Genomic DNA, 19,649 nt, shown 5'->3' on the forward strand with positions numbered 1-19,649 from the left:
AATATTAAAATATAATGTAGAAATAATTGAATAAATTACTCAAATACCACGAATTGATACCCATACCTCAATCATTAGACTTGGTCGGTTATTCTTAGAGCATGGAGTAAAATTGTGATCCGCGTGCGTTTTTTAAGTTTTTTACCTTTATACTAAACTATAAGATACCAGCCCGCTTTGCTGGACAATTTCTCCTTTAGACTATCACGTTAAAGTCCTCACTAATCCGCCCTTTTGTAACCCACTAATCCACAATTTTATGGATTTTAATTTTCTAACTTTTGAAAGTGAAGTTTTGCCTATGACACTTGCTGACATTGAAACTTTCTGTAGGTCCAATCATTAAATTAATTGGATTTTTATACTTTTTGGATCAAAATTATCCCACCTACCGAGTTTCATGAAATTCCAAAACAAATTTTTTTTTTTTCTCGATTTTTACTAAAATCGATCCAAACATTGCGATATCTCAGAAGCTCTGCATTGTAACTTATTATAGGTGAAATAATTTTTAAAATCAATGAAGTAGTTAATTCAAAAATGACGAATTTTTATATAAACTTTTATCCCCAATCATTTTCTTTTCATCACCATATATCATTTATTATATTTCTAAATGACATTTCTAACTTCAAAATTAACCAAGTTTCGTATTAACTTCCAACACTCATTTTAACTCCTTGAGGGGTTAATTTCCGAAAATCCTTTCTCAGTGCTCACTTACGTTACTTACTTACAACGTGTGTACAAAATTTCAGGCTTCTAGACCCAACGGTTTCAGCTGTGCGTTGATCGATCAGTCAGCTTCCATTCTTATAAATGCAGATTACTAATATGAGTTTTCATACAATAAAACAATAAAATCATCGTTTAATGAAAAGAGAATTGAAAAAGATATACTCGTCCCATGACTCGAAATTGGATATTGGATTATTGGATATAAACGGTAAGTTATACAAAAAAATTGTTTAAATAAAAGTTGAAGATAATTTTCAGTCAAACAACTTTCTTATTTACACTTTTACAAAAAAATCATTTTTTCTTCATGAAAATTGTGAAAAACACTTTTTTTGATACTTTAGCGCCATCTACTTTTTGTAATTTAACTCGTATGACGTTGCTTCTATGACATAAAATGTAGCCGACAATGTCCTCTACATTTTTTATTTGAAAAACTTTTCCCTTAAACCAATAGATTCCGAGAAAAACACATTCCAAATTTTTTTTTCCATTTTTTTGGATTTTTTCAAAAACAGCGGAACGAAAAATTCTCTTAATTTTTTTTAAAGTTATTTACATGCCCCCCTAACGATCTATAACCTCAGGTCCACCATTGAAATTTTTTCCAGTCAAAATGCCAGATTGACTGTACCATATCTTATACGTAGCCAAAATACTTATGTTTGAACAAACCTTATCGGTTCAGTTTGAAAATCTATATTAAATTGTTGACATCTATTGATAATATTCACATACAAGATGAAGAATAAAATGTACAACAAACACCAAGAACATATATGGAGGATGTATATGTAGCTGTATAGGGAAACATGTATTAAAAACTCTCATATAACATTTACAATAAACATCTTAATGCCAAATGCATGTGCGACCACCACTTTAAAACTAATTTTACGACAATATACAAACATATTTGTATATATAAATATAAATATAAAGATATATATTTATACTTATATTGTAAAAGAATATATAATACAAAAATAAAGTTTGAACAATATGAAGTTTTATATATGTTTGTAGTATGGTGGTGAGTGAAGCATATTCAAAATGAATTTTCTGGAAAGAGTATTTAATTGATTTTTTATCCCCTGAATTAAAAAAAAAGTAAGTAGTACCTTAACGGAAGAATCGATTTTAATTGTTTTTTTTTTATTTGAAAGTTAATTTAACGAAGAGTGTTCTAAGCTATGTGCAAGCATATCGTTCCGCTCTCGGAAAAACTAAAAATTGGCGATGATCTTCAAAATCGATTCAGTTCAATTTTAACAAATAAATAATTACTATAGAAATGAATGGTTAAATAAACCTTGCTCAATTCATTTTGAAAAATGAAATGGTAAAATAATTAAGGTAATTCAAAACAAATAATTTAAAAGAACAAAGTCAATTCAAATATTTCAAGTTCAAGTAAAATATTTCCAAAAATTTGTCCCAAAAAATCATAGCTCTCTAAATATCCTTTTCGTCTCATCTGATGTCCTTGACCATCACTTTGATATTGATTTAAGAACGTGTTTATCTGTGCGTCCGTGTGTTTCTCAGTGGCATCGTAGCACCAAAACGGTCGAATCGACTTGATTGAGAACATTTTATAGCTAAGTTTCCAAAAATCGGTTTACAAAAAATAAATCGCATTTATCGGGGATTTTTTAATTTTTGTAAATTTCACTTGTTATTGCACAAATTATTATTTTACTTCATTAAAACGTAAAATGTGGGTATACAGAGTATGTCGAAAATATATGTACACTTTTAATTTAGGTTTCTGGATGTAATGATAGTTGGTAATCTCTAACTTCTTGGATACAGTGTGAGGAAGTTTTAATTAAAAATTTTAAAAACATGACGATATATACATACACTTACTAGTCAGCAAGTAGATACTCATTTATATAGAATACTCGTTTATATAGAAATAATAATTTAAATTTTAAAATAATTTTTCCTAAAAAAGTTATGGAATTCATACTTAACTTTATTAAAGAATATTCATAAGATTACATATATGTAAGATATTTCATATAATCTTGTTGTAGGGTTGCCAGGTACACAAAATTTAGTGACTATGACAAAAAACTAGTGTATTTCACATAAATTTTTGGGGGTGAAAACTTAGATGGTAGGCTAGGTTAGGTTATATTGGATGTCCACGAAGGACACACTTAGGCTATAGAGCCCATTGTGATACCATACATGTGTTTTACCACGTTTCCGCTGATAATTTCATTTATCTGCTCCTCAATTTTAGAGCCTGAGTGCACCTCCTTCATGCATATACCATGCACTACACCAGCCCATCACAAATATTAATTAAATTAATTTTGTTGCGACGGCGGGAATCGAACACGCTACCCTATGCATAGCGCGGACGTAATTAGTTACGCCTTAACCAACTGAGCTTGAGCTAAAAATGGAAGGCATCAACAAACTATGAATATAGCTACAAATATAACACCGTATTCTAGAAAACTAAAACTTTTTCCAATCAAAAAAACGACATCTATGTAATAACAATTAAAGCTGTACAATTAACTATTAACTAAGCAATTTTGATCGTTGGTAACTTCTAATGCAACTTCTAGATACAACTTTTTTGTAAAGAAAAAATTCGAAAGAAACCTTAGATTGGAAAAAAAAAGAGTTTTAAGTAAATGAACAACTTATACGAAAATGACTATTCATTTAGAAAATATTTCCTTCTGTCATTTAAAACATGAATAAATTTATGCAATTAAAAATGTCTTCTATATAATTTAATGTTATGCATTGTACAATATTTTCTTTTTAAAAAAAATTATTCACAAAGATATGAGAAGTTTTTTAATTAAATGAAATAGCTAATTTTGTTGGAGGTGTTTTGTACATATATATATTTTGTGTTCTAATGCAACTGAATTGTATTGAAAAGACTCGTGCTGTCTCAATACTAAAGAACGATACCAGGAAATTCCAGGTCAATTTATTTTATTTTGAATATTGCTTTTAAAATAAAATCCTTTATTATGAAGATATTTAGCATTAAAATTTATACGGTGTTCAGCATTTCAGAGTTCACGAGTTCCGCTTAAAAGGTAGGTAAAACCTTAACAGATTTACCATTTTCAAAAAAGATATTCAAGATATCTTTGACCTTTGTAAAAATTTCAATATTTAACAAAGAATGCTTTTTTTCTCATTTCCAAATCATTATATCTTCTTTCTAAACTGTTTTACTAAACAATTTTAACATATGCATGCAAAATTTTTCGAGATTCTTGGGTTCACGAAACGTTGACACTTTTATTTTTAGAGAGATGCATATTTTATGAGTAATTTTTTTTACGAGTTGTTTATAAAGTGCAAAAATTTTAGTTTTCAGTAGCTTTACAATGCAACTTTTTCTACTGAATAATGTTAGGTACTCCATTTTGATGATATGTTCCATAGGGTTTCTAAGCTATAGAATAATAAAGTATTCTAGTAACCCGTACGTGCATTGTATATGTTACTGTAAACGTTTAAGTTTAGCGATATATTCGAGGACTTGTTATTTTATACCGATAAATCACTAAAAACTACTTCTAATACAAAAGATTCATATTTTATTTTCAAAATTGTTTCTCGTGGTAGAAGAAAGAATACAAGGCAAAAAACTACACGGAGATAATTTTATTTTTACGGTAACAATCCCTATATTGTAGCTGCTACTATCTCATATGGTTACTAACTTCTCAAAAGTTAAAATGTTGAATACAACTATATAGAGATTGTAATTGGCATAATCATCATATGTTAATTCCTACAGTGAAGATTGTACGGTTTATTATCTAGATGGTAATCTTTACCATCGGAAGTAGTTAAAATCATCAATCGTAAAAATTACACAGAAAATATAAAAAATACAATTTTTTCGGTTTTTCAGTAAAAATATAATAACACAAATTTATTAAAAAGCACCACTCCAGCATTAATATAGCACCACCCCAGCATTAATAAACCGATAGAAATGAGACTGCAGCGCTCGACATTAGCAAAAAAAGAATGTATTATACTATCAGCTCTGATGGTAACAGTTACCATCATTGATCGTAGGATTTATCTACATGAATTTTGCAGTTATTATAAATTATGATAAAATTTACGATCTTTAAGTTACCAACAAGATGATAATAATTATAATACAGATGGTAAACTTTACTATCTGTATGGTACAGCGAACAATTATAATAGTTTTTGCAAGTATCGATATCAGTTAGCCTGTTTTTACAATACTTGGATAGCAGTATTTATAATAAAATTCTGTCCGTGTAAAATTTAAGGCCAACGATTATTAGACGGGTGATTGTATCATAGAAAGAAAACTAGGAATTAAGATTACATCATATTTTGCACTTTTACTGTAACATTTATGCATATGCAATGTGTGATATTGTTGTACACTTGTTTACTATAATGCTTAAAATATTTTAAATTTGTTAAATAAACTTTTCATGTAAAATGTACGTATGGGAATATAAAGAAATTTAATAATTTTATTTTATTAGATTTAATTATAATTATAGAGTAAAAAAAACTACCATGTTATTTTCAGGAAAAAAAAAAAGAATACAAACACAAAAAACTTTGATTTAATTAACTTTTTTTTTTAGGATTAGTTTGTAAAAATTATTTAAATCTGTTACCAGATGTGAGTGTAAAAGGATTTGGGTATACTTACATATATCTCTCCACACATCTTGTTACAAATTTTGTAATGCGAAGAGCTTCTTGGCTTGTTTACAAAATACGTGTGCACTTTTGAGAATACTTATTTTTGAATTTTCGCACAACACAAAGTACTATTAATTAATTGTGATGGGGCTTTATCAAGAACTATGACAATAAATAAAAACAAATGTTAAATTGTCAAATATTGCAACGATTCGTTATTATTTATAACTTCATCAGGCAATATTTGAGGTTTACATTCACGTAAAAATGAAAATAAACTAATCTGAAAATCTTCATCGTTAAACAAAACGTATAAGTGAAGTAAAACAACTTAAAATAGAACACATTAAAAGAAACTTTAGAGAAAATAATTGTAGTATCAATTAATTAATTGATTCCTAAAACAACATTTAAACAGTTATCATCGCTGGGAGGTTTTTCCGGAACTATTAATGTTATAAAAAGTAGAAAAGTCAACAAAAATGAATCATTTGTTTTGTAGTACAGACGAAAAATTACAGAAAAATCAATCTTGTTTAATCTATGTATAGATTAGTCCAAGTTAAAAGAACTGGACTTTATCAAATGGGTGAAATCGTTCCAATAAGAACATTTTCTTATGGATCCAATAACGTAAATGTAAATGATTGACGCAAAATCACAAAGGTTGAAAAAAGTCACGAACACATAATAATACCATACAGGAAAAGTTATACAGTGGATGTTGTGACAAATGATCTGCAAATAGTGGGAGCGAGAGATGCAGTTAATAACATAATTTGGAGGAGCAATGTAGAGGAGGCCTAGTCGTGGCATGGACTGTAATGTTTTGAGTGGTTAAACGTTTCATATTATAGTTATATTTCAGAGTGTACTACAGTATATTTAGAGAGACACACATACGCGATTGCTAGAAAAATTAATAATCTTTAATAATCTCATCAAAGTAAAATTTTGTAGAATTCAATCAATCACGAGTGTTTTATTAAAGGATTACTATCCTATAATGTAAATTTCAGAACACATTGTATAACAGAAGTATTATGTACAATGAAAATAACTGGATGGAATTTGATCATTAAAACTTTATATGTTCTAACATTTATGTACGAAAATCTAACTTTACATGTATGTATATTATGTATGTTTTCTGGGAATTCATCAGAATGAAAATTCCCATTTGCATCTCTACTTTACACTAAAAATACCTTGATGCAAGGTAATATAGTTTTAAATCATATGTACGTGTTTTGAATACGGCATTGTAGAGTAAATCGTACATGGTCATACAAATGCACAAGATTTTGACTTTGCAATCTTTAAAATATCTACGAGTGTTTTAATATTTCAGAATACCTATATGACTTTGATTTTATCCTTATACGATGGGTGTTCCAATAAGAACGCCGATTTCGAGTTTTAAATAAAACATGTATATTTGTGGCATAAGTTTGAAACATTTATTGAATAATGTCGTACATATCATGAAAATGACTGCCTTGGCTTTGCTGGCACAGACCTCCTTTTTTCATGAAATTTTCAACGATTGTGTCGCATAAATCTTGCAGTATTTCAGTGATACAGCGTTGAATTTTCATTTTTAACGCTTCCAACACGACCAGGAAATGACGCATGCAGTAATTCAATAGTTGAAACCACATGCTAGTCTTTCAATTTTTTGTTAAGATTTGATGCATAGTGGTTGTGGGAACACAAATTTCCTGAGCTGTATGCCGAATTGATGTGGTTGGACTTTGATCAACAATTGTTCGCGCTGTTGCGATATTTTCAGTCGAGCGACCAAAACGGGCGCGCCTTTCTATTCTCTAATCATTTACAGGCCCAGTTTGCTCAAATTTTTCCATTAATCTGCTCATAGTGGCTTTAGTTGGGCAATTTAGATGGCTCATAATTGAACGCATTTTGTGAACTGTGGCAGGGAAACTTTCACCATTTTGACAATCATGCTTCATAATGAAAATTTGTTGTTGTGTATTGTAGCACTTTATTTTACTTAACTGCCTGCTGTCTAGTAACGAATGGCTAATTGTTTTTTTAAATCACTGCTGATGGCGTACAACTCTCTGAACTCCTCTTAAACGGCTGGGCAGATTTTGATGAAACTTTGTGTATGTATTTTAGTGGGTCTTCTCACGAAATGCACGGATTATATATAGTACTATATGTAATCCGTGCATTTTTTGTGACACAGAAATACATTGCAATCGATTATAAATTCTTTAGCTTAACCAAATCTTCGGATCTACACAAAACTTGATTTCATATCATGATTATTACTTCAAAGTTTACTTTAAAAGACTAAATCACAAGGTATGGAATCAGAACATATCAATAATATATAGACCATAGACATGACTGTTAGATATTTAATATTCATTGTGCATAACTTGTGTTCTCATCAAGAATTGACAGTAGTCATGCTATATGCTACCATTATATCAATTATTATTAACACTCTAATGTTATATTACGTAAAGCGAAGTATTTTTTCCATTATAAATCTATATAGATTTCTAGTTGAACTACTGCTGTTTAAACGATTCAGATTGCAATCAGTTGGTTTCGATGAACCATTCGTGAAAACGCTAGTTTTGCAGAGTTAGGAAAAAGTTGCATTCGTCTTTTTCTAAATGCAGACTGTTTGAATTTTGGAAGAGTACCTATGGATATTTTTGTGAATATTACTAAAATGACTGCGTAGAAAAATTTGTAATTTGACAGTAACGATGCTTTATAATCTAAAACTTATGGTAATAATCTACGAAAACTAGTGGTATGGAGAAAGATATGCCGTCACCTCGTTTCTAGAAAGAAAAATTACAAGGGCTAGACTTGCAAATATAGTAACGTTATGCAATACTCCATGTTTGGAGCATCCAGGAAGTTGCTTGGCTGCCTGGTATATATTATTATTTTTGTCTAAAATTTGAACATCCTGTATTTAAAAAGAACGCTTTCCCGCCTATAAGCACTTTGTGAAATTGTCATTGTTTTAGCATTTGCTACCATTTGATGAACTGCTGTTAATAACTTAAAACAGTCAGTATATGCATTCACAACTACATTTAATTGCAAATGTCCAAATTTGTAAACACTAAGTCTATGTATAAATGTATCAAATGAGCTTTAAAGTTAACTGAAACTTTATACTAGCGGATTGTGCAGCAATATGCACTGTTATTCTGTAACTGGAAATAGGTTCCAAATATACTTCAATGTTATATTTCGATCCCTAGTTCCAAAACTGGACCGGCACTCATATCCTTTGGAAACTACTCACATCAATTGTAAAAACCCCTTAGAAATAAAACGGTTAATTTGTTGTTACACAAATTGGATCTTGACGCCGTTTATACTGTTGTGGAAAGATGCCAAACTGAAACAAAACTGAAAAATGGCGTGAGGTATCCAAATCAGAGATTCGATCCATTTTTCGGGATACGGGCCTCTCTATTATAAGAAGTCAATGAAATCCACAATGGCAAATTTATCTTGTATAGATAATGTTTCGAAAATTTTAAAATACAACACCACAGTAACAATCCAAATACATTATGTTTATTAAAAAATGACTAATGTTTTTTGTTTAAATTCCACATGTATAATATATGTTTTGAATGAGTTATTTTTTCTTTTTTTTTTTTTAATAACATCATCTGTTTTTACTACAGCAAAAATCCTCTACTGTATCATTTGATTAATGGGCATTATATAGCTCTCTTTTTATTTAAAAATTTCGTGGAATATTTTTGTGATACCAAGTGTTTGAAATCAGTCTAACACAGTCGTTTTAAAATATAGAATGTCGGTTTTAAAAAATTTCACTGTCATTTGACGTGCGCATAATCGTGCATTGGTCTCTCAGACCCGCGGTTTAATCATACGTTGTTTTTTCAAAAAATATCATTTCTCTGATTCAGTTTTTGTACGAATTCACTCATTCAAAATAAAATAAAATTAGAAAATTTTGTAGAAAAAGTGGGTGTGTGTTTTAGCTTGCTTTCTTTTTTCGTTTTGGGTTAACGTGTTGTCTGACAGACAGACAGACAGAAGGCCGGACTGATATTCAAACGGACGGATTTTGCTCGTAGCATCAATATTTTTAAGCATTATAAACTTGGACTAAACTTAGTATACCTTGATATATTTCATATATACAATGTATAGAAAGCCAATTGTTGTGACTCAATTGGTTAGTTAGTTCAGTACGCGGTACGAATGGGTAACTGGTTCGAATCCCACTTTTACGGTATAAATTTAGTTAACTAACAGTGATTAAATAAAAAATCTAATTAATGGTATGTAATGAGCTCGTATAGTGAAAGGTATATTCTCAGCGAAAATATGGTAGCACAATGGCCCCTATGGCTTAGGAATATCATAAGGCCTTCAAAAAAATATGAAAAATATAAAAATAAAAGTCGTTTCCTTTATTCCAGCTCAATTTATCGTGAACTGAGAAGTAATCGCTCGCATTTTAAATAGTTTATTGAATATGGCAAGTTTTTTAAATCAAAACTTGAAATTTCAAGCAAATTTCTCTAGAAAAGAAGTTTTTTGTTCCCAATTCGAATCTTTTCCTGTAGCTCATGAAAAATCGTGTCTATGGGTAAATATATTTTTGACATACTCAGTAACTTTGTATAAAATTTGATGATGATATTAATTAAGTTGTTTGGTACTTGTATTATTTTGTCATATTAATGGATAAGGGTTCAAAATGATTATATGCTTTTGATATGATGATTTTTAATAAAGTGTAAAGGACAAAATACCACTACCATCAACCCAAATATTATGTGTATGTATGTATCTATGTATGGATGGCGGAACGAGACCAGAGCACTCAACATATTTTCATATGTTATGTGATGTTTGTTGGGTTTGGTTATTTTTGTGGTAATAAATTAAGTTTTAAAACCTTTTAATTAATTAATTAAAAAAAAAAAAAAAACAAAAATTAACAAATATTTTTTTTTTTTGGTAGACTGAATATATGCGAAAAATTGTTTACATAATTTTATTTTTGTTAAAAATAATCATTTTATTTTAATTATCACGGTTTTTTGCATAAATATAAATTTCATATTTTTTTTAAATAAAAATTTTTTTTTTTGTTAAATAAAATTTTGAAAATATTTTTTTTTATATAGCTTCATTTCTATTTTATAATAAATAACAAACAGTTGGTTTATTTATAGCGAGAAGAAGCACTTCAAAAGTATTGCAAAATAAAACAAAACTTATTATTTTATTTTAGAATTTCTAAAAAGTGTACGACGAAATATTTTCTTGCAGATCAAACATTAAAAAAAAAAATACTTGTGCGTATAAAAATCAGTGTTTGTGGGTGAAAAATTTATTAAAAGGGAAATTATTGCTGCAATATATGAATTTTACCCAGATCCAAATGTAGGACGGTAGTAACTGAGCCTCAAGGTCCCCACCTATTCGGATAAATTGATGAATTATTGGTATGTTTTTTCATTGATCCCAAATTCGTTAGAAACTAAGATAGGTTGAATGGAGATCCCTAGATTATGTAACAGCGGATGTTAAGCAACAGTCACCTTGGGACATATTTGGAACTTATTATTTCTTTCCTTACACTGACCAACTGATCGTATCGTTGAATGTACGAATTTCAGCTTACGAAGTCATTGATGAACTCAAATCCGAAGTCATTGATTCGATTTCTTGGCCGAGATGACCACAATGAAACCTGCTAAGGTAAATAAAAAAAATTTGGTACATCATTACCCTGATAATTAAGATTTGAATTTAGCAAATAAATTGATTCATCTAGCCACTTCTCTACTAGGAAATTCTCTACCGGACAATTTTGCAAAATAATGTGCAGTCTACTTTTTGTGATGCAGAAGTGGCACTTCAAATTTCTTTATCACAGATGGTAACTAATTGCAGCGGGAAAATATTTTTTTCAAAACTAAATATTTATCGACAATTGTAGGTCTAAGTCATCGTCACAGGTGAATGTCCTCTATTGCCCTTGACAACTTTTGGCTTAAGCATTTTTCCGTAGTTATCGTGTTTTCTCTCGATTAAATGCAATAAATAAGTCCAAGTTTTGAAGTCCTATTTAAGTAACTCGAAGAGCTAGGTCCAATCTAGATTGTTTAGTCCTATTTTTAGATTGGTTAACTACAAAACGAACTATTAGCCATTACAGACTAAAATGATCCACCCTGTACGCTACGATGATCTTGTAAACGAAGAATGTATGTTAGTATATAAAAGTCAAATTGATACAGAAATCGTGACTATTTATTTTTTCAATTACTTAAAATGTGAAATGGAAATAACATACCTAATGGAAAATATGGCATATGTATTATATACATTGGACGATCATCCAATGTGTCATCTATGCACGCTTGGATGTATTTATTACTCTTTGATAACATATTTTTTGACTTTCGTGCATAATATTAGTTTGAATGTAAAGAATTTGAATAAATTCAGTATAACTGAATTATTAATGTTGCACAGTTAAAAAAAAATTGATAATTGAACTTATTGATTTATTAATATGGCGTCTGGTGGTCGCCATATTGAATTTTCATTATTGCCATATCTTCAGTAGAACCCGCAAGATGAAAGCAAATCGATTGACGTGAGTCATCGAAATCGGCCCATGGATTTGGTCTCTATTGCGCCACATTGGAACACATATACATTCTTTTCATAATAGGACGTATTTTAATTACTACCATATCTTCTTTAGTAGCAATCGTACGGTTAAAGCAAATCGGTTGATGTCAGAATCATCAAAATTTGAGCACGCGCTTGGCCTCTTATGGGCCACATAGGAACACACATACATTCTTTTTCACAAAATAGCGTCTGATGGTTGCCATATTGAATTTTCATTACTGTCATATCTTCAGTAGCACTCGCAAGGTTAAGACAAATCGATTGACGTCCGAATAATCAAAATCGGCCCACGAATTTGTTCTCTAGTGTCCACATAGGAAAACACCTATTTAGACTTTAATACATTACCATTCCTTTGCGTTTCTCAGTCGGGTAAAAAAGTAGCATTTATGATTTTGTTTTAACATGAAAGTAACATGAGTTGATACTCACATAATATTATAACGTTGAATCTTGTAGATGAAGAATTCTATATTTTATGTCAAGATGAAATAGGTATGACATTTCTATATAATTTCAAGAATTTTTCTTTTAAAAGACGTTAACACTTATAAGACTGACTAATAATAAAATCAATAATTAAATTTCATTTTATTCTATTCGAGATAATTATTGTTGGTTTTAAAATCGCACTAAGCTCTTGGTAGTTATGACAGGTGATATTATCATTTTTGTGGGGACACTTCAACGAAAAGTCCAAGCTCCTATTTAACAAAATAATATTGCATACCGTCAATCAACTACTGAAATTAAAGAATCGAAAATTTATCATCTTCTATTTGTCAATAAATTATTATTTTATAAGACAAATAGAATAATGCCCAGGGTAAACGGTATCTCCCTCGTCTCCTGTAGTTTTTGGAAAATTCGTTATATAATCGGTCTAAACTCGTTACTCGAACGTTTTTGGGGTCGCTGAATACGAATATAGCGACAGAATTGGACATCAGATACCTCGGAGATCAATTTCACCGTTTGGACCGATTATATAACGAATTTCCCAAAACTCTAGGATACGACGGGACGATGCCGTTTACCTTGGGCATTAGGCACCTCGGAAACCAATTCTGATGCGATATTCGTGTTTAGCGGCCAAATTTAGGTCATAATTTCCTGACGCTCTAAGGAATCGAATGCCGAAAACCGCATTCAAATCCGATTTACTGTTCAAATTTTTCGAACTACATTGATTCGTTTCTGCGACTAATTCCCAATATTGACTAATTGTACCTTTATATTTCATCTAAAAAATCTTACCTTACACATTAGTGGTCAGTCCGGTATTAAAAAAAAAAAGTTGTAAAATACCACTCCTTACAAATTTGCGTAAAATTTTATATTCGAACAATTCATAAAAAATTTAATTTTTTTAATTTTTTGTGATTCTTTTTTAACTTTTAACTGTTTTAACTTTTAAGTGGTTTCATGTGAAGTGTTAAAATCCATCCAAGATATTAAACATTGAGTATAAACTAGTTATAATTGAAGATCGAAACTTAGAAAAGAAATTATTGTGAAGCAAACAAAAAGGCACTCTTTCTATCTTAACTATAAGATGTATATTATTTTAAAAAATATTTGTAACATAAATACAAATTTTTCTATATATTTTAACGTTCCTGTTTTAAACGTGAGTGTACAAGAAAAATAAACATTATAAATAATTTAAGTTTTTCTTCGTTTTTATCACTTAATAAATAACACTCATGTTTTTATCTTTTAACAAAAACTTTCAAAAAGTATTTAATATTTAAAACAAAAACAACAAAATAGAAAGTTTTTAATTGGATATTTAATCTTGATATTTTCCGAAAAAAAAGAAAGAAAAATACATAACTTTGCCTTTTAAATTACAAATCAAAGTATAAAAAAAAACAGAGAATGAATTAAAGAATAAATTATAAACTTACCAATAACAGTAAGTCGAACCAGACTGTTCTTTGTTGGCGATTTCAGGTAATCAATACGACATCTGTAGTCACCTTCATCACGTTCACTGATATTGTCAATGGATAATGTGGCAGGTTCTGTAATCGTGCGGAAGTACGCCCGTTCATCTAGAATTTCACCATCTCGCCAATGTTTTGCATGCTCACTTTGTCTACCGCGTGTATCATAACTGCAACACAAAATATTATTTTATTGATAATTGTATTTCTGTTTTACAATATCAAATAAATTTGTTTTAAAATTATTCAATTTTCAACTTTTATCTAAAATGTATGTTCATACATAGATTATAACAGTAATATTCAATAAGTTTATATTTTTGGGGGAAATATAGCTAAAAACAAATGAAAATAAACAATTGACTGAGTTAACTGATGAAAAACCATGTATGGACAGTGTTTACTACGCAATCGTTTGTTGTTTACGTTAAAAAAAATTTTTTTACTTATAATGTAATTTCTCAAATTTAGTTATTATTTTGTTTATAATAAGTGGATAAAAACTGACAATAATTAATTCAAAAACTGCTTTGATAAACCATTTGTGTCAGAAAGCAATGAATGCAAATCTCAATTAATAAAAAACTTGAAAAAATAAAACATTCACTGAATTTGAACAGTAAACTTATTTTTAAATAAAAATGCACAACAAATTCAAGTAAAAAAAATTAAAAAAAAAATAGTTTATAAAGTTTACAGAGAGCAGAACAACGATGGATGTACAAAAGGTGTGGGCGAAAAAATTTATTCGCCTTGTTTGAAGTATGCACTTACACTTACAATTCATACATACATAAATAAAAATTTTCCATAAAAACTATCTATTTAAAATTCATAGCTTACTCTAAACTGTATAAAAATCTCTTGGCAAAAAACATTCTAAAGACAAAAAACAACAACTTTATAGTTGTAACTTTTACCGTTTGTCAGTATGATGGTATATAGAGTGTCTCAAAAAAACAAGAAAAACTGTGAAATTTAATGCTCTTACACGCACTAACTAGTTTTGTCATTTTTGAAAAAAAAAATCGGTTTTAATTTAAAGCTTCTTAGAAAATTAAATAAGCATTTATCCTCAACAATATATCCAAAATTAAAAACCGTGGCTAAAAACAGTGATAAATATCAACATTAATTTACATTATTTTCATTTATACGCAATTTTATTACATATATGATATACAAATTTCAAAATGAACAAAATTCAATGTTACTATTTCTCTAGCCTATTTTTTCCATCTGTAGGTATTTACATTTTAGCGGATCGTTTATTATATGCCAGTCAATTATATGCCAGCACGATAAGCTTAAAGGGGGGGGGGTTAAATCATGGGATTTGATAAAAGAATGAGGAATATATCCAGTGGACAGGAAAAAAAGACGTAATAATATATAAGATTGACATATCTGCTTTTGGATTTGTACGTAAGATTTTTTTCTAAAATATGAATTATTGATTAATATATTTACTATAACTAGCGTTTAACAGTGGCTGGTTCCATGATTTTATACAGAAAATGATAATAATAGTAGAAGTATTAAAAGAAGGAGCATTACTTTTCATAGTTGGAATACGTTTTTTTGAGACCATCTGTACATTTCTACTATATCATTCTGTTTAACAATATAAAGCAACTGTTTTATCATGAATAAAGATGACACTGACTCTTGAAAAGTAAAAGAAAAATACAACTAATTTTTTTTAACTGTTTTTATAATTGCATAATCACTATTTCATTTAATTAGCATTTTTTAGCATAAATTTTTACTGTAAATTCATACTGTTTTAAATTAAATGCATTTTTAACAAGAACAAATATATTCAAATGAATAGTTTAACTATTGTGAAAAAAGTTCAAACAATTTTTTAAATAAAATATAATATTACTATAATAATTTTCAACAAAAATTTGTTGTTAAGAGTATGAATAAGATCAAAGGGTAATACTATCTAAAAAGTTTAGTAAATTATATGTTTCTTTGGGTATTGGTTCTCAAAAACTTAGGTTTTCATCGTTGAATTCAAAAGCGTTTCGCAATTAATTATTACGTTTCAAAGTTTTAATCTACCTGCCCGGCCGGCTAATTTTAAAAGCACCTAGTTACGGTACACTAAAAGCTTAATTAACTAAACTGTAAATAAAAACATCTTCAATTTTGTAAAACTATTTTAGAACTGCTCCCATCGAATATTTTCCACCATGAAATTATATTGTCATATGATTTGCACTTTCTTCGCGGTTTTCAGCTTTTTGTCCTAGTGGAAGTCAATTTGAACAACTCAGTTGGTTAAAGCGTATCAAAATTTTGAAGCAGTATATTGGGTTGCGTTCCCATCGTCGGTTGCAACAAAAGTTAATCTAAAAGGTGGCAATTGCTGGTGTTATGTATTTATCTACCTTGACATATACATGAACGAGATGTGCTCAGCCTTTCCAAATAAATGAGAGGCTGAACTAATCTGCAAAATAAGTAAAATATTGAACCGCGTGGTCTAAGTGTGACTACAATCAAAACAGCAAACAAACCTAGTCGTCTCGAAGAAAATACTTTTTCTGCCTGATTCAAGATGCATATCCGATGTTGTCCGATTCCAGAAACATAACGCACTTTTCTTAAAACCATTTTTTAGTTCATGTCTTTATTAAGATTTTGTAAATTGCTTAACACCGTTACACATTTGGCGGACTAGAAGGACTAGAATGAAAATGTATAACATTTTTAATTATACTACAATTCGTGACTCTGTCTATGAACTAGAATATCCTCTACTCGAAGTAAAGAGCGCCAGACACTGAATTATGCGGAATGATGCATGTGCGAAAGGAATATAGGTTTTTGAATATTACTCTTTTTGAACAATTTATGTAAACTAAGTAATTATTAGAAATGGAAATAGTTTAAATTTAGTGTATTGACATTTTTTTCATTAAAAACATAAATAAAATCCGTATTTCGTTATTAGTTGTTATGTATATATCTACCTAGTGTACGTATATATTTGGAGTTTGTTTGAATTCGTAATTAGTTCGAATTTTGTGTAGATGAATTACATTTAAATACAATTATATGTATACTTTACCTGTAATTTACTAAAAACCAATTACAAAAGTTGCAGTGAATTAAACTTTATTTTAAATTACACAAAATAAAAGTATACCATTGAGTTCACATATGAATGGATGTATATATGTATATTATGTACTTATATACAATACACATTATTGAGTAGGTAACTAAAATACTGAGTTTGGCAATATTAATTTTGTAACATTATACAGAATGATTGAATTATAGCAAAAGAAGGAGGGCGATCCAGAAAGCGATATGCAATTTAATAATATTATTGACATAATTTACAGTCGAATAGTGCCTAGTTCAAGTTCAAAATTATTTATTACTAGCAGACCTTATTACTAGTGGCTAAGGTTCTTGTTATATTACATTGTAGTAAACTATTCAAGGGGAACAGTTGGAGGACATCAGTCATGAAGACCATCATCGTTTTTACATAGATGCCATTTGTAACAAAAGATCCCGTTATCCCTTAATACAATGAAATTATTATTTACGAACGAAGACGGAAACGTTAAAGCTGGTTTAAGAATTCACTGGATTGGGATTTGAAAGGGAAGGACTTTGAACACGATTGATCAAAATTTTCGGACAGTTGATATTAAGCAAAAATTAATACAAAAGAATTAATTTTTAAATTTTATTTTATTTTTTTTATTTAAGCTTGTAACAAATGAGGATATTACAAAGTGGTTGTCCGCCAGGAAATATTAAATTACTTTTAACTAGTATGCATTGAACAGCTCTAAACATTTTTGACATCACTGTTTTTAATCAGCGATTTTCAGCGAGTAACCTGTCCAACTTAAATATCTAATAAACTTCGACGTGTATTGCATGATTCAATCATTCTGTATGAAGACTAAATACTCTACTGGCCTTTATCTAGTATAAGCTAGTATAAACATACAATTTCAATATAACTCGTATATACGGAGACCCTTAATGTACGTGATGTATATAGAATGAACCTTAAATCTGAAAACTGCTGAATATGTTTTCATAAAACGATTCCAATCAAAGGTCGCCTTTTCGTCCACAAGTTTTTTGTTGTAGTTAAACTTTCCTGACAGGATTAGGATGAGAACCTGGTTAAACCAGCGTGTATCAAGCTGAGGTGATTTAAGAGATTTGTGAATGTATAAGATTGAACACTCTCGTATGCACCGATAGCCAAGCAGTGCTAAAATCCTTCAGTTCAGCTACCTAACCTCACAGGTAGCACTGGACTATCTAATGATCTTAAACGAGCTGCCGGAACAATTAAATGTAAACCTGGTATAGATACTTGGGGGCAGAGACATTCTGGGAAATTGTGATGCCGGCGAGCTTGCTAGAAAAGACACAATACTGCCAGACACAAGCATCAAAAGACATTCGGAAGCTCCATTTGCGTTCTACTAGTTACTCCTCAAAGGAGATATCTTAAAAAGGGCCTATATTAGATGGAGGGAGGAACGTACTTGTGGTACAACAAGACAGATATGGTCTTAGTACAATCATCGGTGTTCCGCAGCGCTTCCAAGGGCCTCTATTAGCAAAATTATTGCGGCTTCTATAGACACTGGCTTAAATAGCTTCAAATGGAGTAGTAATCGGAGATGGGCTAACCATTCCAGAATAACCACTCTAACCTAACCTAAACTTCATATTATTTTTGGGGGAATTAAGAAGTTAATTTATGCCCACTCCGTAAATATATCTAGGAATATAGTTTGTACAGAAGCAAGCTGAATATTTATGCTACAAAATAATTTATACAAGGTAGTAGATTAGAGTTATTTTCTATAAACGTTAGCAAATGGCTGTTCTATTTTAACGGGTACAATAATGTTTATCTATTCAGTTCATGTTATAGATTATAATATAATTTGATTTTATTTTATTTTTGGATACATAACTGCAATCTCAGAAAAGCTAGGTCAAAATTAGAAGTTTAGGTCATATCTAATTAGGACCAAATCTTTTTCTTAGGTTCAGATATTTATGCTAAGTAGATTAGAAAACCGAAGTTTCGAAGAAACCAAAAATCCGAATAACTCATAGGAGCTTTTCCCTTCCTATTTTGTGAATAAAAAAATTAAAATTTTTTTTCTTGATTTGATTCCTTTTCAATGCTAATACATGCCATATGATATTAACTCAATGATACAATGCAAATATATTTTTAGTATTGACGCGCCGCGCCGGTAGAGGAATCTAGAGAGGATGTTCGTGTTGTATTTGAATTGTTCTAGAGTGTGTGTATTTTTATTAATTTATGTGTAAACAGATATATTTGCATGTTTTATGTAAACAAAAATGTTATTTACAATTTTTATATTCTATTTACAGTAATGTTAAATTATTAAATTGTGTAAAAAAAAACTAATAAAAAATTATTATAGTTTGTATAATCATTTTGTTTTATTGGTGTTTCATAGTTTTATTTCCTGCATATGCATTGACCTTTCAAATTAAAGTCACCCTATGGGTAAAAATATTATCATTTTCATG

At 29.5% G+C, this 19,649-nt stretch overlaps 1 protein-coding gene across 1 annotated transcript in view; it reads right to left on the reverse strand.

Moving 5' to 3' along the window:
* LOC123292520 (nephrin-like) overlaps nucleotides 1-19,649 on the reverse strand; it is a 197,046-nt gene that overhangs the window by 71,331 nt on the left and 106,066 nt on the right. Inside the window, exon 3 of the mRNA XM_044873233.1 lies at nucleotides 14,040-14,248. Within this exon, the coding sequence (XP_044729168.1) occupies nucleotides 14,040-14,248 (209 nt within the window). The remainder of the gene's footprint in view (nucleotides 1-14,039; nucleotides 14,249-19,649) is intronic.

The sequence above is a fragment of the Chrysoperla carnea genome, chromosome 2 (genome assembly GCF_905475395.1).
Source record: "Chrysoperla carnea chromosome 2, inChrCarn1.1, whole genome shotgun sequence".
In the NCBI taxonomy this organism is placed as follows: domain Eukaryota; kingdom Metazoa; phylum Arthropoda; class Insecta; order Neuroptera; family Chrysopidae; genus Chrysoperla; species Chrysoperla carnea.